Source organism: Polypterus senegalus, chromosome 13 (assembly GCF_016835505.1).
Source record: "Polypterus senegalus isolate Bchr_013 chromosome 13, ASM1683550v1, whole genome shotgun sequence".
NCBI lineage: Eukaryota > Metazoa > Chordata > Cladistia > Polypteriformes > Polypteridae > Polypterus > Polypterus senegalus.
The window spans coordinates 24,408,160-24,436,020 of NC_053166.1; the positions used below are offsets into that span (position 1 = coordinate 24,408,160).

The 27,861-nt window shown below is 40.6% G+C and overlaps 1 protein-coding gene across 7 annotated transcripts in view; it reads left to right on the plus strand.

The window, feature by feature from the left end:
• The window catches only part of LOC120542149 (protocadherin gamma-C5-like), a 497,784-nt gene extending 485,655 nt beyond the window's left edge, over nt 1-12,129 (plus strand). For all 7 annotated transcript variants that reach the window (XM_039774377.1, XM_039774376.1, XM_039774378.1 and 4 more), the window contains 2 exons: nt 3,242-3,327; nt 7,336-12,129. In XM_039774377.1, coding sequence (XP_039630311.1) covers nt 3,242-3,327; nt 7,336-7,562 — 313 coding nt within the window. In that variant the 3' untranslated portion in view covers nt 7,563-12,129. The remainder of the gene's footprint in view (nt 1-3,241; nt 3,328-7,335) is intronic.
• The last annotated feature ends 15,732 nt before the right edge of the window (nt 12,130-27,861 follow it).

Sequence of the window (27,861 nt, forward strand, 5' to 3'; positions counted from 1 at the left end):
GGGGTTTGTTTCCTGCCTTGCGCCCTGTGTTGGCTGGGATTGGCTCCAGCAGACCCCCGTGACTCTGTAGTTAGGATATAGCGGGTTGGATAATGGATGGATGGATAGCAAAACCTGCATCATTCTTAACTCTACTATTTTTGTGTTTAACACAAATTACATTCAGTAGGCATATTGAACACCATATTATACTGTTGCATTAGGAAATACATTCAACGAGTACATTAAGTCTTTAAATATGTTTACAAGCAAGTCCATATTTATGGTTTACTTAAGCAGAAAGGTCACTGGAGTATTTCAGTTTTTACTAGAGTGCATGTTTGCTTGTTTATTTGTAGTTTTCCTCAAGTCAATTGTTTAAGTGTTTCCTCCAATGCGGTGTCTTAGCCAGGTTTAGTAGTTATTGTGCTTAATATTGGATTAAACTGGTTTGAGAATGTTATGCTCTAATATAGCATACTGTTTTCAAAACTTCTAAATTTCACTTTAGGGTTATAAGAGCCTTAACCTAGCTTGGCAGCATTAGGCGAGAACACACCCTGGAACAATTTACAAATGACAGTTAACCTACAATACAAAGGATGGGAAACCAGAGTATGTGGAGGAAAACCCAAAGAGGCCCAGTGAGAACATGCAGATGTCAAACACATTACAACCAGAAATAGGACTTGAGATCCTGGTAGCTGGGTCAGTGAGGCAGTGCCAATCCCTGTATAGCTGGCAATTGTAACACCTAGAAAGTCAGGACATATCAAAGTAATATCTTCATGGCAGAACTACTTTGAAAGTGCAGCTGGGTCACTCACACAGAATGCACAATATTCTGTATTTGGTGTATCCATTACGGGTGAAAATAACCAGTTGTACGTGGTCTGACTTAAACAGTAAGGGATGTTATTTGTGTCACTGATGGTCTCTGGCATGCCAGTAATCATCTCATGATGTCTCAGATATTCTGAATTCAGGTAGTCATACAGGAACTGTAGGACATGTTGTGCCTTGGAGTATCTGTGTTGTATTGCTGACTGGTCAAGATACCAGAAATGCATATTGGATGGACACGGGCATGGTACCCAATGGCACCCAACTCCATTACATCTGGTGATGGGCCCCTATGGTGTTACAAAATGCTTCTCGTTACTGGTGCCTCAAATCCATCCACTACTGGGCAGTAAATTGAACTAAACACACAATGCAATGCCAGTCATTCTGTCATTGGCAGTGTTCTTGGCACCATTGCAGCAGCAAACACCTATGGTCAGGTATCAGTAGTGTCTGAAGTAATGGGCGGTGAGTGCTACAAAGTTTTATATGTTCTCCCTTTGTCTGCATCAGTTTCCTCTGGCTGTGCAATTTTTTTCCTACAGTTGAAGGACATGGCTGTTAGTTGGATTGGCAATGGTAAATTGATCAGTGTGTGTGCGTATATGTTTGTATGTTTACTCTTTGGTGCGGTGTCCTGCCCATGTCTTAATCCTGCCTTGTGCCTGACGATTGCTGGCATAGGCTTCAGTTGACCCACATCCCTGCCCTGAATTGGCGTGATGAGAAAAAGAATAAATGAACAGTTAATATAACATAATATAAATAATATAGAATGGCATGTTAGCACAGTGGTTATTGATAGATAGATAGATAGATAGATAGATAGATAGATAGATAGATAGATAGATAGATAGATAGATAGATAGATAGATAGATAGATAGATAGATAGATAGATAGATAGATAGATAGATAGATAGATAGATAGATAGATACTTTATTAATCCCAAGGGGAAATTCACATACTCCTGCAGCATAATGATAAAAAAACAACAGGCTCAGGTTGAAGATGCGCTGTAGAGGACTCCCCAGTTCCAACGCACAGGCATTCAGCAGTTGTGGTGATACTCCATCTGGACCCACTGCTTTGCTGGCACAAAGTCTCCTCAGTTCTCTGCTTACCTGGGCTGCTGTAATTGTGGGTTGGGGGAAACTCTCTCCTATGCTGGCATCAGCAGAAGGATGGGTGGAGGGTGCAGTAGTCTGAGGTGAGAGTGGGTTAGGATGGTCAAACCTGTTGAAGAAGTTGTTCATTTGGTTTGCTCTCTCCACGTCTCTCTCGATGGTGGCAACCCGCTTCGAGCTGCAGCCAGTGATGATCTTCATCCCATCCCACACTTCCTTCATGCTGTTATCCTGCAACTTCTGCTCCAGCTTTCTCCTGTACTGCTCCTTTACCGCCCTGAGCTGGACTCGGAGTTCCTTCTGCACGCGCTTGAGCTCATGCTGATCACCACCTTTAAAAGCACTTTTCTTCTGGTTCAAAAGGCCCTTGATGTCATTTGTAATCCATGGGTTGTTGTTAGCATAGCAGCATACTGTTCTTACTGGAACTACAATGTCCATACAGAAGTTGATGTAGTCAGTAGTGAAGTGAGCAACCTCCTCAATGTTCTCACTATGTGACCCCTGCAGGATATCCTAACAGAGTATAGAGTAGATTAATTGGCAATTCCAAATTTGTCCTGTTTTAGTGTCTGCATGAATGCTCTGCAATGGGCTAGTGCCCTGTCCAACGTTGGTTCCTGCCTTGCAAACAATGTTGCCAGGACAGGCTACAGCCCACTATTACATTTAAACCAAGTATCATTATGCTTAGACTATATAATGTACCAGTGAGACTGCACCTGGGGTATGGTGTGCAGTTCTGGTCATCACACTACAATAAAGACATAACAGCACTTGAAGCTGTTCAGAGGAGAACAACCAAAAGCATCCCAGGATTTCTGGACAAGTCATAATGTGACAGACTCTGTTTAGTCTCAAGCAGAGGAGGCTGCATGGGGACCTAATCCAGGTCTTTATAAATTCTCAAAGGCATTGATAAAGTAGATCCTGAATAATTCTTTTGACTAAATGGCAAATCACATACACAAGGTAACCAATGGAATTTAAGAGAAAATGGATTTAAGACCGAAGCCAGGATCTCCTTCTATACTCAGAGTTGTGGGAATCTGAAACAAACTACTGAGACATGTTGTTGAAGCAGAAACCTTGACACACTTTTAGAAGTATCTGGATGAGATATTTGGACAGCTTAGCGATTAGCTAAACAGACGCGCTTGATGGACTGTCACTGGCCATTTATCTTTTGGAGAGGGGTAACAGTCATTTGGTACTCTTTGTTGTATAATGGACTATAATGGCAGTGTGGTTTGACTACGTGCTTCGTGTAAAACCTTCCTTCTTCTTTTGTAGCACTCAGCGCCCTGAAGAAGCCGGTCCATGGCCCAACCCTCCCACTGAAGCGGAGCAGCTCCAAGCCCTGATGGCCGCCGCTAATGGTAAGCCAGAGACATCACACCTCTCCGACATGACAGCCCTCGGCTTTTCACAGTGTGAAATGAACGAAATGAGAGCCGTGTCTGTGAGACTACATTAGTTTAACACAGGGAGCTCTGCTGCAGTGCATTGATTCCATGCAGCCTTTGGTGAAGTTCTTCTGTTCACCGTTGGCTTCAGTGTTTAGTCAGCATCTCAGCTTCATTTATTTCCCACTGCTGCTTCTCCTGCCTGAAGCTAATTTATCTTGTGGGAGCCACAGAGGCAGCGCAATTCATTTTCACATTTTTTTCCTGCTCCTCAGTGCTGAAGAAAGGGAAATAAAACCCTTCGCTCATCCATTTTCTGAACTTGCTTATTCAATTGGGGGACTGCAAAGAGCCTGATCCGATTTCAGCAGGAAATTAGAGTTCATTGCAAGGCTCTGTCACACACTCACTCCTATTTGGCCAATTTATTATGTACCAATAAATTAAAAGGAGCTTCTCCTGAAGGTGTGAGGTGAACACCACAGGCATCAGCAGATTGTGTGAGCTCCACAGAGATGATGACAGGGCTGGCACTCCAACACAAGACCTTGGACACGTGAGACACCACAGTGCTTCTGGAAAACAAATTAGCAGCATCCTCTATCAAAAGGTACTTTACAGTGAAACATAATGGAAGACAGCACACGAAATGTTACATACCACAGAAAAAAAAAATGTTATATCTGCCCAACAGTTAAAAGTTCCATTTACAAGTTCATTTAAATTGCTGTGTAAAGGTGGCATGCTGGCATAACATTTAGCACTGCTGTCTCACAGTGCTTGGACTCCATTTCGATTGCCAGTTTGAAGTTTCCTTCCTGTGCCTATTTGCAGCTCCTCCAGGGGCTCCAATGTCCCATACAGCCCATAAATGTGTCGCCAGGATGCCTGGCAACAATAATCTGGCAGAGTGTGCCCATGGCAGCATGGATAGCTTCTGTCTCCTCACAGCCCTGAACCAGTAAAAGCAAAATCAGAAAACAGATGAATGGATAGATGGAGAGATGCCCATGTTGTTCAATGTCCAACCTCAACTGCTTTAAATTTTGTCAAAGGTTAACCAAGGCCAGAATAAAATTTCCAAGAAGCTCCAGGACATCCAAAGAAAAAGTTTAACTGGAACAAAGTAAAAGAGTTGGATACATAAAGAAAGCACAGTGGCACACAGTATTTCCCACATCTGCCTCACAGCCTCAGGAACATGGGATGCATTTCTTGGCTGGTCTCTATTTAGTTTTCATGTCCTCTTTGTATTCCTAGTGTGAGGCTGATTGGTGGCACCAAACCGGCCCAAAGCGAGTGTGTTTAAGTGTTATGGTTCTTACCAAGTGCCCAGTGCCGTCCCAATATATTCCAGATGTTATATAGAGAGAATCAACATGAACGAAAGAAAATTGAAATGTGGTCAAAGAAAAATAGGTGCTCATCAATCTCCACCCCAAGGTTACCTGCTGACTTGGCAGCCAAGCTGTACAGAGATGGGGATATGAGCAGACTGGTTGGCCAGGATAACAAGAAGCTCTGTCTTTGCCAGGTTGAGTTTTAGATGGTGGTCCTTCATCCAGATTGAAATATCAATAAGACGTGCATAGAATCTATCTGATACTGTGTTGTCCACAGTGAGGGACAGCAGGTACAGTTGTGTATCATCAGCTTAGCACTTATATGAGAAACCAAGGGATTAGATGATGGTGCCTAGTAAGGTTTAGAGAGAGAAGAGTATGGAGCACAGCCTTGATCCTGATGCACACTTGACATCTCTACTCACCAGGATCTGCCCAAGATATAGGACTTAGACCCCCTGAGGTCAGTCCTGGTGATGTCAAGGTCAGAGAGGGTGGCAAGAAGGATCTCATGGTTGACTGTGTCAAAGGCAGAGAAGAGATCTAGAAAGATCAGGACTAATGACATATTGGTGGCTCTAGCCAAATGTATCTGGTTGACCACAGTCAGTAAGGCTGTCTCAGTAAAGTGAATCCTCTTAAAGCCAGACAGGTTGGGATCAAGTAGTCCGTTCTTAGTGCTGGTGGTTTATCAGCTGTAAAATTCTTGGAGACCATGACACATTACACTTTTCCTGTGATTTTGAGTTCAGGATGTCATTTACACAATCTTAGCAAGGTGAATAACATGTTCATTAATAATATGCTTAAAGCAAATAAAAATGCCAGGCTTTCCGACATATGCATTAATTTGTACAAAATCTGATTAGTGTGCTGTAACACTAATATGACCACGCTCAGTGATTTGTCTGTTTTCAAAATGAAAAAGTTAAAGGGATGACATGGGCCTTTTCCTGGTATTACGTTACTTTTGATCCCTATAGTTAGTGGGAGACCCCACAGCACACCACACAGAGGGAAAGAAAACGCTGAAAAAAGATGGCGACCACACATAGGTATGTCAGGAGGCCAGGAATGGTCAGGGAAATTTTTCTTACCATCAGTCTTTCAAATTTTCATCCTATATCAGCAATATTTATATACATTTTTTAGACAAGAAGTGCTGAAGGGGGATTTTCATACCCACTCGCTCCTGCTGTGTTTTACCATTTTTGTCGCAAATGCTAGCCCCATAGCCTTTAAAATACTGGTTCCTTAATGTCACTTTATTGGTTCCTGTGGTTCCTTGTTGATCCATTACTTCATAAAGAACCATTTTATAACGGGAAGGCTTCTTTCAATATGAGATTGATTATTTCACATTTGAAAAGGTTCTTAATATATAGACATAACAGAAATCCTTAATGCATAGAAGGCTTCCTAGCAGGAAGTTAACAGGTCAGGTGTCCTGGTATGCAGGAAGAGTCCTTTTAGAATTAGGAACCCATTGATATTTCGATATTTGGCTTGTTATGGAACCAGTTATGGATCTAACTAAAATGGTTTTTTTCTGAAATGTTCATGTGGATGTCTGTTTTGGGAACCAAAAAGGGTTCCCCCATGGCGTCACTCTGAATACCTTCTTTGGTACCTTTATTTTAAGGGTAGCTCCATCACTGGTTCTATCCCTGTGCCCCATGTAACCAGGGGAGGCCTAAACAGGCCTGAATTGACTGAGCTGGTTCCAATATGGATGGATGTCTGGACTGTTTTCAAGGGTTTTACTGTCATCCCATTTCAGTTGCCATGTCCTTACATACTAAAAAAAGGTTCAATTCACTATATGTTTGGCTTGATTGCTCTTTATTTACTTTGATGATCTTCATTGAATTTTAAATGTCATGTTTTGTACAGCTCAATGAAAATGACAGCACGCATGCTCCCAGGTCTTCCTGTGGCAGCATTGCACTTGTCATGCCAACTTTCTACCACTGGTAAACCAAGGCACTATAATTATATCACCACAGTTTTCCTTCTGTTTCCAAAACGAACGGCAGAACTCTGCTCCACTTGAATCATAACATGAGCAGCTCAAGCCACAGTGAAATTTAATTATTGAGCACTGGCTGTTATCGGACATGTCCTATTTCAGAACCCAGCTGTTGGGACGTGTTTTATAGATTTTAATGGAGAAGAGGATGCCCTTGTATCAGTTTCAAAGAGTTTAGATCCTCCTGAATACACACATGTCCACTCATTTTATGACTGCATCTATCTATCTATCTATCTATCTATCTATCTATCTATCTATCTATCTATCTATCTATCTATCTATCTATATAGTGCCTTTATTATCTATCTATCTATCTATCTATCTGTCTATCTATCTATATAGTGCCTTTATTATCTATCTATCTATCTATCTATCTATCTATCTATCTATCTATCTATCTATCTATCTATCTATCTATTGTATATATGCCTTTATCTATCTATCTATCTATCTATCTATCTATCTATCTATCTATCTATCTATCTATTGTATATAGTGCCTTTTCTATCTATCTATCTATCTATCTATCTATCTATCTATCTATCTATCTATCTATCTATCTATCTATCTATCTATCTATCATCTTCCTCTTTGTTCTTCCCACAGAGGTGAGTGAAGCGACTGGAACTCTTGGAGCTGGCACTATGGGTCTGAGCACCAGATACAGCCCGCAGTTCACCTTGCAGCACGTTCCGGATTACCGGCAGAACGTCTACATCCCCGGAAGCACCACCACACTGGCGGGCAACAACGCTCAGCCGGATGCCAAGATCATGGCCGCGGCGGCACCCACCGCCAGCAAGAAGAAACCAGGGAAGAAAGAGAAGAAGTAATGGATCCCTCAGTTAGAGAAAATCTCTTCCAGTTCAGCATTTATTCCTTTTTTTTGTTTGTTTTTTTAACCTGATTGTAATGACTTATAGTGACTTTGAGTAAACTGTAGATGTGTTCATCCCTGTTTTTATTTGTCGGACTTTCCATCGTGTAAGTAAATTGTTATTGAAATATAACATGAAGTTCTTAGTAGAGGTATTATTCCTTAACATGAATTAACAAGTTAAGAACGTCTTTTTTTATGATTCTTTCATTTGATAAATCCTACTGGGTTTTGAAGGTTAATTGTAAAATACAAATGAGAATTTAAGGGCTTTGCCCTGATATATAGCATTAGCCTAAATATTAATCATTTATTAACACAATATGTGGATATTTTTTTTTTTTTTTTTGCGGGGTTACTGGATCATAAGTTAGCTTTTTAACGTGGCCGCTTTTTCTTCTCTTTCCCACGAAAGAAAACTTTGTAATTCTAACATGCTTTCTAGGGAGATATTTGGATAGGGATATCTTGCTCCCAGCTTAGTTATATTTAAAATTATATTTGCATGAAATTTTGTTACCTTGCAAAAAAAGAAAAAAAAATGCTTAATGAATAAACTATGCATTAATGAAACTGTACAGTGTTAAAATGGATAAGTAAAGGACAATGATACTGATAGGGAAAAAAAAATGTATTAAGCAAAAGTAAATATAATCAAACCAAATCTAATTTCAGAAATAGGAACAGACTAGAATGGAAAGCGGAGTTCACTTCTGTTTTGATTTTAACGTCTGTGTGCCATCTAACCAGGCTTTTGCATTCCTTGGTGCTCTCATACCTGATTGTGTTACACACCACTGCTACACCATGCATACGTCTGCCATTGCAGTCCAAGACCCGTTCACTTGGTGCAGAGAAAGTGTCATCAAGGAATGAAGAGTGCTGCATTCCCCCATTCCTCCGTCATATGCATGTCTCGCACATATTGTTCAGATGCGCTGTTAAACTGTTTCGCTTCACTTAGGTACACGATGCATGTTAGCGCTATCTAGCATGAGGCGGAAACTTACATATTTATACTGAAAGCCTTAGGCTGGTTTTTCGGTAGGTGGTGTTCGGTGACAGGAGGGTTTTTAAAGCAGACGAATCCATTGAGGCAGGCAATTTTTTTTTTTTTTTGGTCATTACACATCAGTTACTTGACATTTCAAACCAAAACCTTCTTAGTGTAGGAATGGCACACCCAAAAACAAACAAAAAAAAAATTACTGTAAAACCTGTGCCCTGGTAGCATCGAGAAAGTAGACATCGTTGAGATTTTTAAAAAACTGAACGGTTCTTTTTATTGAAGGTTTGAAATGTGAAATTGGAACTACCGATAGATTATGTGAAGGATGATGAGGGTGTTTGGAAGTGCTGTCTGTCTTTAATGGAGAGGCCACAGATGGACGGTAACCTTGGTGCGTGAGGCCAAGTTTACAAGGCAGACAAGCTTTGTTGTTGTTTTTTTTTGTTTTGTTTTTTTTTATCTCACACGTGTCTGTGGCATTTCATACAATCATTTTGCAGTCTTTAACTGTGTGGTGTTTGTTTTAGGAATCAGTGCCTTGATTGCATTCACAGAATATACAGTATACTAGTGAAGGGTGATGAGACTATGCTTCTGTATTACAAAATGAAGGGTTACATAATATGACTGGCTAACCCTCACCCGGACCTAACCACAACCAATGGCAGCCTGTTTGGGGTAAACTCAAAGCTGCGTATTATGTTTGATATCTGTAAAACATAGAAACAGGTGGGTTTTTATCAGGTACAAGGGTTTCTTCTAACATCTTGAAGACATGCATGTTAGGTTAATTAGTAACTCTAAAATGGCCCCATGCAAGTAAGTGTTAGTGTGTCCCCGTGATGATGTGGTTTTTGAGATGCTGCCAGAATCGGACTGGACTAAGCAGATTTGAAAATGAATGTATAGCAAGGTGGTTTCCATCCATCTATCTATCCATCTATCCTGGGTCCAGGTCGTGGGGGGTGCAGTCTAAGTAGCCCCTTTCTCCTTCCAGCAAGCTGGGTGATATAATCTCTTCAACATGACCTGGGTGTGCCCTGAGGTTTCCTCCTGGTTGGCCCAAAACACCTCCACAGGGAAGTGCATCTTAATCAGAGGACCGAACCACCTCTGCACGTTGAGCTCCTCTCGAATGTCTGCACTCCTCACACTGTGTTTAAGGCTGAGCCAGGACACATTGTGAAAGGAAGCTCATTTCCACCGTTAGTTCTTTCAGTCACTACCCAAAGCTTGAAGACATAGGTGAAGATTGGGATGTAGACCAAGCACTTAAATGAGAGCTTTGCCTTTCAACTCCGCTCTTCTTCACGACAACTGACCAGTAGAACGTCTGTGTAACTCCCTTCTTCTTTCACTCGTGAACAAGTCCTAAGTGGTATAATTTTCTTCTTCTAGTTAATAACATGTAGACAATGATTCCTAAAACCATTACAGCAAAATTGCAAGTGTTAAATACACTTTTCCATTGTTAACGAAAAACAGAAATGTGTATTGTGTGTGTGTATATATATATATATATATATATATATATATATATATATATATATATATATATATATATATATATATATATATACATATGGAAAGAGTGTTTCTATACATACACCCTAAGTGTGAATTTAATATTGGCAATTGTGCTGTGATTGTCCGCTTGGAGGCTGATGTAACAGCAGGATTTTGGGACGTTCGATTGCAGCAATGCTTGAGGGTATTGGTAATGATGATGTCTCTTAAATTGAAACCCGCACACTTACAGTGGAGGCAGTTCCTGACTTCCAAATCTCACGTTAGCTACAGGTCTCTCTGAATTTTTGTATTCACTCAGACTCAGGGCCAGCCAAGCCATATATGCATAATGAAATGATGTCTAAATGTGTGCAGGTTTCAGAGCCCAGATGCTCGCTTAAATATTGTGGGGAGGATGTGTGTATGTTTTTTGGGGGTTATTATTTTATTTATTTTTTGTATTTTCTATGCTGTTGAAGTACACAGCACACTGATTTACCACATGTTTCCAAAACCTCTGAAGTCACAAGCAACTGGTGGATAGTATATGTCTCATGAGATCAATGAAGTGCAGATTTACAAGACTCACTGCTATAATGGAGTTATTTAGGTGACAATACTATACATACATTGTTTATAAAATTGCAGGAAGAAAACAATGCCTGAAATTATCACTGAGGCTACAAAATGCCTTGCTTAGCTCCTCTCACAGGGTTCCTCCTGGGTGAAGGAGTCCTTAATGTTAATGCAAAACTCTGAATTTTAATGGTGCCACAGCTTAAACGCCCTTCACTGAGGACAGGAGATTTACACAAAGAACAATATTAATGTGTACAAATTGAGGCCATGTTTTTGTGTAATGATAACAACACCCACACACCTAGCAGTAATGCTCACCTCCCACACCACAGATGCTCATTGTTTGGCTGCTAAGGCCTCTACGTGTCTGGTCAACAGTGGGCTGCAAGTGAGAGGGTGGTTGGAGAACAATGAAGGACAAATCTACTGTAGATTTCAATTCTATTAACAGGACTAAAGGTCTCAAAGTCAATTTGTATATTATCACTGTAGTGACGACGACCATTACTAGCAATGGTTCCGCAAAATGAGCCCAGAGTGAGTCTTGAAAGTGAGCTCTTCAAATACTCCATCATTTTGATTCACAAATTCTTTCAATCTGAATGCACAGACTTATGGAAAAAAAAAAAAGCCAGCCTGTGTTTAAAGTTTTTAAGGGAAAATACCTTCACAAGTTCTTTTTTAATCTCTTTTGTTTCTTTTTTTAGCCTGTGGTAATTTATATTTTCAATTCTGATTGCTGCTCCTGACAAACATTCCCAATTTGTGTCCCTTACTATTTATGTAAGACCAAACCTGTTCAAGGACCAGCTGTCTGTAGAGACCTCTAGAAAAAAAAAGCCCCCCTAACGCGGCTACTGCTACTACTGGAATGTTTTGCATATAAATATATATATATATATAAATATATAATTTTTTTGTTTCTTTTTATATGTAAATCTCATCCTAACCAATGTAAGTCATGTAGCATTTAAAAGTACTAATCAAAACTATTTTTTACAAATCACCACTCCTTTCCATAGACTAGGAATTAATTTGTGAAAAGTGACGTGCAAAGAGTAGCGTTTTTTTGTTTATTTTTCTAATTTAATCCGCCAGTGCTTCAAAAAAAACAATAAAAAATAAGGAAAAAAAAAAGAAAAACAAGCAAAAACAAAAAAAAGAGCAGCTTTTTTGTGTTTTTCTGTCTGTACCTTTTTATGTGTTTGTGGGGTTTATACTTCTTTGTGCTGCTGGAATGCTCTCCTATAAATACAATATATATATACGCGTTTGCTGATGAATTCTGTATTTGGCTAAATATTTCTTAAAAATGCATAGGTCAGTGCTTCTTTGTGTCACATCCATATTTTATATGCTAATATTTATATTGCTGTTTTATTTTCTCTTTGAACACAGACATTTCAAATAAAAGTTTCTTCTGAAATTGTGTTCTAGTTGCATTATATTTTGAATCATTCTGCTTGCCTTTAACAGCACACTGCACTACCAGTATTTCTGAGCACATTCTTAGGACCACCATACCCAAACTGGGCAGTGCCTCCTTTTGCCCTCAGTTATTTGTGGCATGGATTCCACACAATGTTGGAAACATTCCTTTGAGGCTCTGGCCTGTGTTGACATGATCTCGGCAGATTTGCCAGCTGCACATTCATTCTGCGAATATCCCGTCCTACCCAGGGCTGGATTAAGACCTTTAGAGGTCCTAAGCACTTAAAAGATTTTGGTGCCCCCACATATATATGAGCTACACTAACTCTCTGTGGACGACTGAACAGGACAGCTGGCGTGACCAAGACAAGAACGATCACTTGAGCCTCAGTGGACTGTGCGGCACTTACCAGATTCTAATTTTGTTGTATTCCATAGATTAATATATATCATTAACCTCTATTATTATTGTTTTGTTGTTAATTTTATTATTGTATATATATGTATGTCATTTTTTCATTTAATATGGAAGGCCCTTTTTGTTGAACCATGTTGAGCTGCACTATTTGCAGTTTTGCCTCATGTGGTCCATGGTAAATCCAGCAATGGAAACTTTCTGTGGTGCTCCCCTTATCTTGATGCCCTAACCAAATGCTTATTTTTCTTATTGGTTAACCCTGTCCTGGTCCTACCACATTCCAGAGGTGTTCTTTTGGGTTCAGATCTGGCGTCCTGGAAGGCCAACTGAAGAACATTGACCTCATTGTTATGTTCATGAATCCAATTTGCTTTATGACAATGGTGAATTATCACGCTGAAAGTAACCATTAGAAGATGGGCCATTTGTGGCCATGCACCTGGTCAGCAACAAAACTCAGACAGGTCATGGCATTGATTGGTAATAATGGGCCCAAAGTGTGCCTAGAAAACATTTCTCACAACATTACACCACCACCACCACCACCTGCCTACACTGTCGACACAAGGTGTATGGATTGACGCTGTTGGCACCAAATTCTGACTCTGCTATCTGTGTGCGTCAGCAAAAATTGAGATTCTTTGACCAAGCAACATTTTTCCAGTGTTGAATTGTCCAGTTGTGGTGAGCCAATACCCAATGCAGCCTCAGCTTTCACTTCTTGGCTGTCAGGAGGGGAATCTGATGTGGTCTTTTTCTGTTGAATCCCTTTCACCTCAAGGTTTGATGTATTCTGGCTATTCTCCTCTGACCTCTCATCAACAAGATATTTTTGTCTGCAGAACAGACACTCCATGGATGCTTCTGGTTCTTTGCCCCATAGACTGGTGTATGTAAAAATCTCAGGAGATCAGCAGTTACGGAAATACTCAAACCAGCCTCTCTGGCACCAACAATCATGCCATGGTTGAAATGACTGAAATCACACTTTTTCTCAATTCTGGTGTTTGATGTGAGTATTAACTGAAGCTCCTGACCCATATCTGCAGGATTTTATTCATTGTGCTGCTGCTACATGATTGACTGATTAGACAATTGCACAGATTAGCAGATTTGCAGGTGTTCCTAATAATTTGCTCAGCGAGTGTATAACTGCGAGGTTGGATGGCATAGCGTGACAGTGAGCCCTGCTGCTTAACAATTTCTGAGTTCCGGGCTCTGATCTTAGCTTGGTCAATGTGTGTGAGAAGTTTGAATATTCTCATCGTCACCACATAGGATGTCCTCTGATTACTCTGGTTTTCCTATCAAATCCCAAAGATAGGAAGTTGAGGTTAATTAGCCCTTTGCACTTCCGTATTTTTTCTTCCAGGAGGCATCATTGATGGGTAAACTTACTTCTGGTTTTCCTAAATCATGGCAGAATCGCAAACAAAGAGCTCCTCTAGTGTCCCTCACTGTTCAAATTCTAAACAAAAGCTCTTTGCCTGAGTCTCAACATCACCAATGAAAACAAATGGATCCAAGCAAGCAAAAGAGATAAAGGACCAACTATTTAAATACACCACGGCAGCCCTCGTGTTTCTAGCCATCACTTTAAATCTGATGAATACATAAAGTTTGCTTGTTGCCTTAAGATTAATGCTGTTATGAAACTTTTTTAGGTGGAACAACTTTGATGCAGCGCTGATATGTGGAAATCACCTTTTTAAAGGACAAATTCTTTTCTCGGAGTAAATGTGTGACAATCTGTGATGATGGAAAGCAGTACAACGGGTGCCATCTTAATGGAACATGGCTATGTGAGGGCACCTGCTACTGGTCATTATATACAAGTTAGCATAACTGCAATGGGATTAAATCAATTTGTTTTGTGACTAACAATAAAATATCATAAGTTTAAATGCTCTACATTTGCATGTTTGATGCCAGGAAAATTAAAAACTCACCTCCCACAAACATAAAAAAAATGGTCGTAGGTAAACGTAGATCAAATATGGTTATTTTACAAGATGCTAATTTACTTTATTTATTCTACTTTACAATATATTGACGTCTGTCAAACTGGAGCATGCTAGCATTAGATATATTAAAAAATTAACAAAACAGTGGGGCAGAAACTATTAACATACTGGCATAAGAAAGTTTAAAGGAAATTCCTCCAGAAAAATTGTAAGGTGTCTGTGCAATATTTATGCTTTATTATACAATACTTTTGAACAACACTTCATTCATTTCAAAAATCAGTTGTTGGAAGTGAAGATAAGAAAGTGAAATAAAAGCGATTCATGGCTGGCTAACTAATGGGAAGTACTGTAGATTCACCCATTGAAGTGCCACGTCTGAATTTTGTGAACGGGCTAAATGACAACTCTAAATTGGCACCATGTGGTTAAATGTATACTAATCTGCTTTTATGAGGATTGGTGGCTCCTTACCAGCTTATTGCTCCACACCCTTCAAGAATGAAGTAGATGGAAGGGTCAAGTGAATGAAAGGATGAATACAGGTGCTGGTCATAAAATTAGAATATCATGACAAAGTTGATTTATTTCAGTAATTCCATTCAAAAAGTGAAACTTGTATATTAGATTGATTCATTATACACAGACTGATGTATTTCAAATGTTTATTTCATTTAATTTTAATGATTATAGGCGGCACGGTGGCGCAGTGGTAGCGCTGCTGCCTCGCAGTTAGGAGACCCAGGTTCGCTGCGTGGAGTTTGCATGTTCTCCCCGTGTCTGCGTGGGTTTCCTCCGGGCGCTCCGGTTTCCTCCCACAAACCAAAGACATGCAGGTTAGGTGGATTGGCGATTCTAAATTGGCCCTAGTGTGTGCTTGGTGTGCTTGGTGTGTGTCCTGCGGTGGGTTGGCACCCTGCCCAGGATTGGTTCCTGCCTTGTGCCCTCTGTTGGCTGGGATTGGCTCCAGCAGACCCCCGTGACCCTGTATTCGGATTCAGCGGGTTAGAAAATGGATGGATGGATGATTATAACTGACAACTAATGAAAGTCCCATATTCAGTATCTCGGAAAATTAGAATATCAATTAAGACCAATGCAAAAAAAAGGATTTTTAGAAATGTTGGCCAACTGAAAGGTATGAACATGAAAGTATGAGCATGTACAGCACTCAATATTTAGTTGGGGCTCCTTTGGCCTGGATTACTGCAGCAATGCGGTGTGGCATGGAGTCGATCGGTCTGTGGCACTGCTCAGGTGTTATGAGAGCCCATGTTGCTCTGATAGTGGCCTTCAGCTCTTCTGAATTGTTGGGTCTGGCATATTGCATCTTCCTCTTCACAATACCCCACAGATTTTCTATGGGGTTAGGGTCAGGTGAGTTTGCCGGCCAATCAAGAACAGGGATACCATGGACCTTAAACGAGGTACTGGTAGCTTTGGCACTGTGTGCAGGTGCCAGGTCCTGTTGGAAAATGAAATCTGCATCTCCATAAAGTTCGTCAGCAGCAGGAAGCATGAAGTGCTCTAAAACTTCCTGGTAGACGGCTGCGTTGACCTTGGACCTCAGAAAACACAATGGACCAACACCAGCAGATGACATGGCACCCCAAACCATCACTGACTGTGGAAACTTTACACTGGACCTCAAGCAACGTGGATTCTGTGCCTCTCCTCTCTTCCTCCAGACTCTGGGACCTTGATTTCCAAAGGAAATGCAAAATTTACTTTCATCAGAGAACATAACTTTGGACCACTCAGCAGCAGTCCAGTCCTTTTTTGCCTTTAGCCCAGGCGAGACGCTTCTGACGCTGTCTCTTGTTCAAGAGTGGCTTGACACAAGGAATGCGACAGCTGAAACCCATGTCTTGCATACGTCTGTGCGTGGTTTTTCTTGAAGCACTGACTCCAGCTGCAGTCCGCTCTTTGTGAATCTCCCCCACAGTTTTCAGTGGGTTTTGTTTCACAATCCACTCCAGGGTGCAGTTATCCCTATTGCTTGTACACTTTTTTCTACCACATCTTGTCCTTCCCTTCGCCTCTCTATTAATGTGCTTGGACACAGAGCTCTGTGAACAGCCAGCCTCTTTAGCAGTGACCTTTTGTGTCTTGCCCTCCTTGTGCAAGGTGTCACTGGTCATCTTTTGGACAACTGTCAAGTCAGCAGTCTTCTCCATGATTGTGTAGCCTACAGAACTAGACTGAGAGACCATTTAAAGGCTTTAGCAGGTTGATTAGAGTGCGGCACCAGGTGTCTTCAATATTGAACCTTTTCACAATATTCTAATTTTTCGAGATACTGAATTTGGGACTTTCAGTAGTTATCAGTTATAATCATCAAAATTAAAAGAAATAAACATTTGAAATACATCATTCTGTGTGTAATGAATCAATCTAATATACAAGTTTCACTTTTTGAATGGAATTACTGAAATAAATCAACTTTGTCATGATATTCTAATTTTATGGCCAGCACCTGTATATTATATAAATGATAATCATGGGACCCATTTACAAACTGGCATTACAATGCATCTCCAGTCTCAGCGTTGTGTCCAGATAGAGATCTGATTTCACCCTCCTTGTGCACACTTCAAATCAGCTACCAATTACATGCAGTAGTTGTTGTATGTGAATAGCATATCCATTTGTATTTGCACTTGACTTAAATGTGACTGTTGTCTCTTTCTGACCATCTCTGACTGTGATCTGAATGAAAGAGTTTGGCGCAACTGCAAATCTGCCTGGAGCAGCCATCCACAAAAACCGAGCGATTGTACAAGAAGACGAGTGTGAGAGGCCACCAAGAGACCTATGACAACTCTGAAAGAATTACAAGCTACACTTACTCTGACTGGAGACAATGGGCAGACAACATCTGCGGAGGTGCTTCACCAGTATTAACTTTATAGAAGAGTGGCAACGAAACAGCCACTGTTAAAAAAAAAAAAAGGTTACAGCTCAGCTAGAGTCTGGCAGAATACACATAAGAGACCCTGACGTCAGCTGGAAGAATGTCCCATGGTCTTATGAGACCAAACTTGACCATTGTGGCTACCAGACGAGACACAGTGTTGCACCGCACAGTATCAGAATCATTCCATCTTCACTATGAAGCAAGGTGGTGGCACGATCAGGCACTGGGGATGCAGCAAAATGCAAGAGTATCCTGGAGGAAAACCTAATGCAACCTGCAAGAAACCTACGCCTCCAGGGAAGATTTGTTGTCCAGCAAGACAAAGACCCCAAGCATAAAGCAAAAACTACACAGTTAATAATAGGTTAAAACAACAGCATGAATGTTCTGGAGTGGCCAAGTCAAACTGCACATCTCAGTCCAATTGAGAATTTGTGGCTGGACTTGACAAAGGCTGATCAACATGCACCCTGAGTGAGCTGGAACAATTCTGCAAAGAAAAATTAGAAAAATGGCACAGTACAGAAGAAAGGGAGAGACCTGAACACACAGACTCCAGGATGTCATGGCCACCAAAGGTGCATCTATTAAATACTGAATTGATGGGGGGGGGGCAATACTTATGCAATCAATTATTTTTTGTTTTATATTTCACATTAGACCGCACTACAAAGATTTACACTCACTTTAACATTACAGAGTCTTTTTCTATTTATCACTGCCAAAAAGTCAAGTCATGTCAAGTGGTATTATTATTACTGTATATCATCCATACACCGTATTGCAGCATACAGAGGTGCAAAATAAGAGCATGGTGGTGTGGCATGGTGGTGCAGTGGGTAGCACTGCTGCCTCGCAGTAAGGAGGCCTGGGTTCGCTTCCTGGGTCCTCCCTGCGTGGAGTTCTCCCCGTGTCTGCGTGGGTTTCCTCCCGCAGTCCAAAGACATGCAGGTTAGGTGCATTGGCAATCCTAAATTGTGCTTGGTGTGTGTGCGTGTGTGTGTGGGCTGGCGCCGTGCCCGGGGTTTGTTTCTTGCCTTCCGCCCTGTGTTGGCTGGGATTGGCTCCAGTAGACCCTGTAGTTAGGATATATCAGGATGGGTGGATGAATAGATAGTAATCATTTTATATAGACAGTAATAAATAAATAATAACAACAACAGGTGGCATGGTGGCGCATTGGGTAGCACTGCTGCCTCTCAGTTAGGAGACCTGGGTTTGCTTCCCCGGTCCTCCCTGCGTGGAGTTTGCATGTTCTCCCCGTGTCCACGTGGGTTTCCTTCGGGTGCTCCGGTTTCCTCCCACAGTCCAAAAACTTGCAGGTTAGGTGCATTGGCAGTCCTAAATTGTCCCTTGTGGGTGCTTGGAGTTTGAGTGAGTGTGTGTGTGTCCTGCGGTAGGTTGGCGCCCTGCCATGGATTGGTTCCTGCCTTGCGCCCTGTGTTGGCAGGGATTGGCTCCAGCAGAACCCCATGACCCTGTAGTTAGGATATAGCGGGTTGGATAATGGATGGATGGATAACAACAACAGTAGTAACAAGTGTAAGTGTGCATGAATTAACTACTCGGAGAGCAGCACAGAGTTCAGCCAAATGAAAATACTTTTTATAGGTGCTTTATGTATAAACCATATACTGTACAGTATATGCACAAAAATACACACATTCCTCCATACTACAAACACGTTTCTTTGGGTAGCGGAAAGCAGAAAGCATATCTGGAAGGAAGCCTGTGTTTTTTGTTTTGTAGCGACAGGCCCTTGGGCTTGTTCCTGTTTATCATCTTTTTGATTGGGGATGTCTTACTCATTTAAAATATTTAACAAACAGATTGTCAGGCAGCTCACATATGATTTCCAACAAAAAAATTGATTATTAGATGGGATGTAGCGAATGAAGGAATGAAAATGCCATTTTAATGTATTATCTAAACAGATTGTATCTATTAAGAGAATATGGATGATAAGTAAATTGCATTTTAGGTCAATTGAATGCAGCTATACCAATAATTTCCCCAAAATAAACATACAATATATACACTTTATAAATGTAATAAAAATGTGAATTTGGCTGTAACTGGCACTGTCACTTAGCCTCTCACTTTCCTGTGGCACGCTGCTCCATTTCTTCTTCAGTTCTGCTGTACTACGGCAGCCTAACCAGAACCAGCACTTTAGAGGACATGCGATTACACATCTGAATGAGACAGACTTGCGTTATCACAAGTTCACAAGTCAGAAAAAATGAATGGTTGCCAGACTGATCAAGGGGAATTCTGGGAGAACAGACTACTTAGCTCAATAGACAGCCAGCCGTGTTCTTGAGATAATGAATGCTAGCAGGCCTCGTGCCTGAATACAGGTCTGTAGCAGCAGACATTTCAGTGGTGATGTGCTGGTGTGTCTTTGTAATTTAAACTGGTTGGGTTACTGTGGCAATCTCTACTTATGAAAACATTGGCATCGGCTTTTGACGCGCTGGTCTTTAGTTTTTAATAAGACGGTCCCTTCTGATCATTTGTAGGTGAGATCTTTTGAAAATGTCAGCAGCTTTTTAGGGGGGCTAACACATCTTTACCCGAGCCTGGAGATGCTTGTCACGTGAGAATACCTGTAGGGGGCCTAACTTTTCAATTCCACCTGGGGGGGTAAACGTTAACATTATACAAAGTTATTGTCTGTCTGTTACACCATAATGTTATTACTCTTTAATTTAATATTGTTCTTTATCAGTATGCTGCTGCTGGAGTATGTGAATTTCCCCTTAATAATTAATTAATGAAGTATCTATCTATCTATCTATCTATCTATCTATCTATCTATCTATCTATCTATCTATCTATCTATCTATCTATCTATCATATGTATGCATGTTTAATGATCACGGTATTTTAACTAATTGTAAGTTTTGTTTTTCTTGACTCTTTTCACGATATTGCTACATTGATTTGCCTTGTGTTATTATTGTACGATTTGTTTATGGATTTAGTTTTTTCTTATTTTATTATTTTTTCATTAGTTCTTGGGATGTTTGTGGGTTTTTATTGCACATTGCATAGTTTATTTGTATTCAAATTTTAACAAAAGCCTTGACAAGTCATATTGTATCTGTATATCTGTTGTTTGTAAAAAAAAAATATTTGTATGAATCTATAAAGGCATGAGCATTTATTATATTAAATGCCGGATTTGTGTTAAATGTGTACAGACCGTCTATTAAACCTGTGTGCTTACATTTCTGCTTACCAGACTCAAGAACTGTCAACCATAACATGTCCACAAGGCAGAGATATAAATATACAGTATATATATAGTCCTCCCCACCCAACTACACTATGCACAGACCCTACTGAGGACATCTCTTCTCACCTCTATGGGCCTGGAATTAATGACATCTTCTTAATTTCCAAGCATGAAACCATAGGCAAAATATTAATGAAGGCTAACTGTTCATCTGTTCAAAATCATAACAGTATAACACCACACGCAAAAGCAGAAATAAAATATACAACCTGGTCTCATGTGCCTGCAGTGGTTTTAAGAGGGTCTTCATTCACTGTCCAGGCAGCACATTTCTTAGTTACAAAGCCTCTCCAGAGAAAGAGTCACAGCAGCTTTGTCATACTCAGATGGAAAAGAAGACTCCCCTTTCTATGTTATTGTCTGGTTTATATCTCCCGTCTATTAACCATGCCCAATCCTGTGAGTGCTGAGCAAGTATCCTTCTTCTCCTTATTCTTAAATAAAACTTTGAAAACACTCAGCAAATCATTAATAAACAAGTAGGCATGCAGTGTGCTGTAGCGGTTAAGGATTTAGACTTCAAACCCTGAGGTTGTCGGTTCATATCCCACTACTGACACCATGTGACAATGAGCAAGCCCTTTCACCTGTCTGTGCTCCAACAGGAAAATCAAAAGAAATGAAACCAAATCATCTCTCAAATGTTGTAAGTCACTCTCTTTGCAAAATAACAAAATAAGCTTCCATAAAGTGAAAAATTGCTCAATCATATCGAAGCCAAATTGAGCAATCAGATTGCTCTGAGGGACTGGACACACAGACCTTAGTTTGGTTTATTATATAGTAGTGTAGACAAATGCTGTTTCCATACAAGTACATTTTCTAGTTTATTTCTTATTATGGATTCCATTATTTTGCATTAAATAGAGATAAACAAATCTAGTAAGTTAACAAAGTTAAGCAATTCCAGTAATGTCAGTTCAGCATTTCAGTCTATTCAACACCTCCTATGGGTGCATCTCCATCACAGAATGGCAAATAAGAAATGTAATATAATTTAGTTCCAGATTTTATCCGCTCCAAAATTTACATCCGTATGTCAAGCTCTTGCGGTGGGCTGGCGCCCTGCCCGGGGTTTGTTTCCTGCCTTGCGCCCTTTGTTGGCTGTGATTGGCTCCAGCAGACCCCCATGACCCTGTAGTTGGGATATAGCGGGTTGGATAACGGATGGACGGATGGATGTCAAGCTCTGAACTTAAAACCAGTGTCACAATGTAAGGGGAAAAAGTGAAAGGTGAAGATGAAGTGTCATTCATAAGAGCTGTAACAGCACTTGTGTGGTCCAGTACATTCTCTGTCCTTATATCTCATATTTTGCCTTGTAGACACATGCAAGCAAAATGTGGCTTTTCAAACCAAGTGCCTCTTTGAATATTTGCAAAATATCAAATTACCAGCCACTTCCTTTTCCCAAAGTAGACATGTATTGGCAGAGCCCGATGCTGAAAAGTGAAATCAGATCATGTGAATATAAATATCCTCTCTCCTCCCAATCTCATTTTCATTTCATTCCACACTAAATTGGAGATGACCTATTTCTGAAGCATTAATCCCAAGCAGGCTCAATAATATCATCAAAGGGATGGGAACAGCTTCAAATAGCAGAAGCTGCCAGGGCGCTTATGGGGGTTTCAGACAAGAACATTAACCCTTTAGATAGCATCCTCACATGCAGTTCACAGCATTGTTAAAACAGTGAGGCAAATCCCAGTGCATGACCAGGAGAAGACAGGTGTGTCCACCACCACCACCACAGCCACAAAGACTCAAATAACACATAAGGCACGAGCTGGTTCTTGTGATAGAGCAAACAATCCTATCTACCGCACCATCGTTTAGGTTGTATTGTTCTAAATTGTACCTTTAAACCTTTGATGGCTCAACATCAGAGACCTTTGACATACTCAGTGGCGTGAAGCAGAGATGTGTTTTCACTCTGGCACTGTTTGGAGCCTTATTTTCCGTATCGCCAAGTACTCCTATGGAGAGATCAAGGGGGACATCTCTGTATAAAAACAGACGGGAACCTCTACACACTGACAAGGCTTTGAGCAAATACCAATGCGTTGATGCAACATGTCAGAAATGTAATATTTGCTGACTACATAATCACCACTCACACTCAGAGCTACAAGCACTCATGACCCACTTTGCAGAATCCCACAAGGAGCTTGGCCTCACCATCATCCTGAAGAAGATGCAATTGATGGGCCAATGTGACCATTCCATCAGTATCGTTGACTACCTGCTGGAGGTTGTGCATGAAATCACATACCTAGGCTCAACGATCTCAGACAACTTGTCACTAGCGTGCAAAGGTCAACAAGAGCTTCAGAAAGGCAGCTACAGCCTTTTCATGACAGATAAAGCATATATGGATCACCAGCAAGCTCACGGAGGACATTAAAGTCCAAGTATATTTCACTGGCATGCTGAGCACATTGCTCTATACCAAGAAGACTTAGACAGTGAGCATAAAATAAGAATAGGAATGCAATTACTTTAAAGTAATCTGCCTTAGGTGTATACTTGGCAACACCTGGATAGCACTACCTCCGTTGGCATCACCTCCATCTTCACCTTACTCAACCACAGACTTGTGTACTTGGCTGGATTATGTTTCATGTATGGTTGATCTCCAATTTGAAGAACTGGTATCTGACAAGAGGTCATCAGGAAGATCCTAGATGAGCTACAAGAATTTCTACAAGCATGACTTCAAGACACTACCACTTGGCAGTCAGTCATCTCACCAAAGAGTGCTTGGAAGTAGGAGGTGATTAAAGGTCTCTGGAGATATGAGACCAAAGCAATACTAAGAGCTGAAGATAAGAGAGTCCATAAGAAGTTTACTACCCAAGATGTCAGAGTTCCTTCAGCCTTCTTCTACACACGGTACAACAAGGACAGCTACTCTTGTATTGGACTCCACAGTCACAACAGACACTGCTAAAACCAGTCCACTAGGGCACATATGCATGATCCATTAGGACAGAGGTTGTGTACTACTTCTACTACTACATTTAAACGGTGTTGGAGCAGAAGAGATCTGAGCTTGGCTCCCGGCCCTGTCTCTGTCTGTGTAAAGCTTACACATTTCCAGATATCCAAGTCTGATTTCCTTCTTCTTACCATGCTGTGTAAAAAAGGTGGCTGTACACTTTGTGTGCGTGAAGTGAATGGTTGACTTCTGCCTTGTGGGTGAAGCAGCTGTGTGGAGTACTACAAAGGTGCAACAGACAAATAAAATTCAAACAATAAATGAATGGGTAGAACTTAAAAATCAAGATAGACTGCAGACAGTGATAGGCGCCTTCATACAGATGTCACCATTCCTAATACTGTAAGCCTGAACAAATCGAAAGATTTAATCAAAGTGCCGCTCAGTTAGTCTGTTTGGTTTTTTTTTCACCATTGGGAGCCACACACCTGCTGGTGAAGTTGATTTTAGGTGACACTTTGTTGTGGGTTAAAGCATACACACAAGCTGTCACTCCATATTATTATCAACTAGCCATTCAGATCTTCATTACCAGCTAATCAGACAAGCTGCCTGGGCAGTATGCCCGAAATCAGGATTTGCAGGTTGGTGGGTCAAAATGTGCAAAAAGGCCATCCCATGATAAGATGTAAATGCTGCTAATTACCACCCAGCAGACAAGCTTCAAGGGCAGCACATGGAGTGACAGCTTTAAGAGGACATGGAGACTAACTAATACAGAAGAAGAGTGAGATGTGGACAGTAGAGGTTATGCCAAAGTCTAATGTGATGAACTTACAAGATGAATCAAAATATTAAATACATGATGGTCCACATTTTGTTCAGTTCAACATCAGTTGATGTATAGTTTGGCAACTGAATACCAGCTAACAACACAGCAGCACATTAAATTTGTAATCATTGGGAAGGTATGCATACTTGGCAAGAGGCCTGTCAGGAGTGAGAGCATCACCAGGATGTCACAAAGTGGAAGAAACCTTTCAAGATAACTTCCTGAAAAATGAAGCTTATACCTATTTGATAATTTAGGGACATCTAGTTGGTAGTAACTCTTGTCCAGGAAGAGCAACAGACATGGATACCAGTAAGAGAAAGTTGAAGTCTGGAGAGATACATTAAATTCTCCCCAAGACTGCCGGGATGTAAATATCCCAACATATTCCATGGGCAGCTGAACCTTTCCTTGGAAAATGAATAAAGCCAAGAAGGAAATGCCAGAGGTGGTAATGTCTTCAGGCCACTGGAGGGCTCACGATTTAAAGAGGGCATTTTAGGGGTATGAGCTGTTCCTGTGATGGAATGGGCAGCTGCATAGCTGTTTTGGAGACTTGACCCATTAAGAACAAATAAAGGCTCAGTGGTAGAGAGATATTAGGATTTATTAAATCAAGCTGTAACCTGGAGTTGCTGCAATTCTAGTACTACAAGACTGCAAAACTGGTGAGGCCAATCAAGTTTATGTACATAAAAAACACACCATAATTACAACTGGCCTGACAAAAATAGTTAACACCCCAAGAGAGTCAGATTCTAGGAAACTGGGAGGCTTTGGCATACAAGGCCCCAAGCAAGGAGAGCTGGCAGAAAAAAGTTAGTAATGTCCCAAAATGTATCAATAAAACCAATAAATATGCTTCACAAGAGGGAGAACCGACATGGAGAGGCAAGACACACTAGGAATCTTTGTAAATGAAAATTTTTATTGACAACAAAAAGAAACAGTAAAAGGAACAAGAAAGGACCAAACAAATTCCAAAATGAAATCCAGAAGAATAATCCAACCAACAGAAACAAAAGATCAGAAACCCAGCAAAAAAAAAAAAAAAAGAAATATCAATACTCACATAATCTTTCTCCAAAGCGCATTCAATGAACCACAAGAAACTAATTTTCCCAACCTTTCTTTTTTAAAGATTGAGGATAGTCGATAAGCAATTAGGTAATTGTGTTTGTGCCTCTTGGGGATTTACCCATAGAACACAAGCAACATAGCAGAACACAAACAAACACATAAAAACAAAATAAAAAATAAGAAATAATTTACAAAAAACAAAAATGGTACTACATTAAATATATCTACTAAGTAATAAATGGACAGAGCAATATTAATAAAAACAACCCGATAAAATAAGCAATACTTACAATCAAACAAAAAGATAGATAGATAGATAGATAGATAGATAGATAGATAGATAGATAGATAGATAGATAGATAGATAGATAGATAGATAGATAGATAGATAGATAGATACTTTATTAATCCCAAAGGGAAATTCACATAATCCAGCAGCAGCATACTGATAAAAAACAATATTAAATTAAAAAGTAATGAAAATGCATGTAAAAGCAGACAATAACTTTGAATAATGTTAGCGTTTACCCCGCCGGGTGGAATTGAAGAGTCGCATAGTGTTGGGGAGTAACGATCTGCTCAGTCTGTCAGTGGAGCAGGACGGTGACAAAAGTCTGTCGTGAAGCTGCTCCTCTGACTGGAGATGATCCTGTTCAGTGGATGCAGTGGATTCTCCATGATTGACAGGAGCCTGCTCAGCGCCCGTCGCTCTGTCATGGATGTCAAACTGTCCAGCTCCGTGCCTACAATACAGCCTGCCTTCTTCACCAGTTTGTCCAGGTGTGAGGCGTCCTTCATCTTTATGCTGGCTATCTTTCCTCATACCTCATCTCCCATTGTCCTGGAATCAGTCTAGTTGCTCTTCTCTGGATCTTTTTCCACTGCTGCTATGTCCTTTTTGCAACCTGAACACGAAACCTGCACACAGTACTCCAGATGTGGCCTCACCAGAGCGTTATAAAGCTTGAGCAGAACATCTTTTGACTCCACACAGCAGGGCGCTATATAACCTGACGTTCTGTTAGCCTTCTTAAGGGCTTCTGAACACTGTCTGGCAGTTGATAGTGTCGAGTCCACTACGACTCCTAAATCCTTCTCATAAGATATACTGTCAATTTTCACACCTCCCATTGTGTATTTAAACCTAACATTATTTATTTCCTACATGTAATATTTTTAATTTACTTACACTAAATTTCATCTGCCACAAATCTGCTCAAGCCTGCATACTCTCCCTCTGTAATGATTGAATGATTTCAAGGTTATCTACCAATCCACCTAGCTTGGTGTCATCTGTAAACTTAACCAGATTGTTTTAATATTCCTATCTGAATCATTTATACATATTGAAAATAGCAGCAGCCCTAGCACTGACCCCTGCTGTACACCACTCTTAACATTGGTCAATTCTGCTATGGTTCCTAATGCCATCACCTGCTACTTCCTGGGTCTCAGTCAATTCTGCATCCATCTACACACTACATCCTGAACTCCCATTCCTTTTAGTTTCCTCTCATGTGGCACCTCATCAAATGCTTTATGATAAATAATTTCATGCGCTGCACTTTGATCGTATTCTTTTGTTACTTCCTCATAGAATTCCAGTATGTAAGTAAAACACAACTTCCCTTGTCTGAACCCATGCTGATTGTTCAGTAAAACTCCTGTTCTTGCCATTTGTTGCTCAAGCCGCTTCTTAATAATTCCTTCCAAAGATTTACATATGATGCATGTTAAGCTTACTGGCCAACAGTTGTTTGGATCGGCCTGATCACTCTTTTTATATAATCAGATAATATTTGCCATTTTCCAATCCTTCGCAATTATCCCAGCGCACAGTGACTTCCTAACATATGCTACAAGGGTTCTTATATGAACTCCCCCGTAAGCACTTCAGGATAAATATTATCTGTACCCCTGACCTTATAGCACAACATCTGGTGTAAGTGGAGCAATCAGAAGGTGTATGGAGTACAAATTTGGAAGGAGAGTCTGGGAATCGTTCAGCTGGTAGGTGGTAGAGATCACATAATTGCCCCTAAACTTCATCTAAACAGCAGTGTGGCATAGAGGAAAAAGCTTTGGACTTCAGAACCTGGGGTTGTGGGTTCAAATCCTACTGTGTGACGATGAGCAAGTCACTTCACCTGCCTCTTGTCCAATTGGAAACACAAAAGAAAGGTAACCAATTTTATCTCTTAAATGTTGTATGTCTCCTTGGATAAAGGCGTCAGCCAAACAAGGAAATGAAATGTAATGTAAACAGTGTGATCA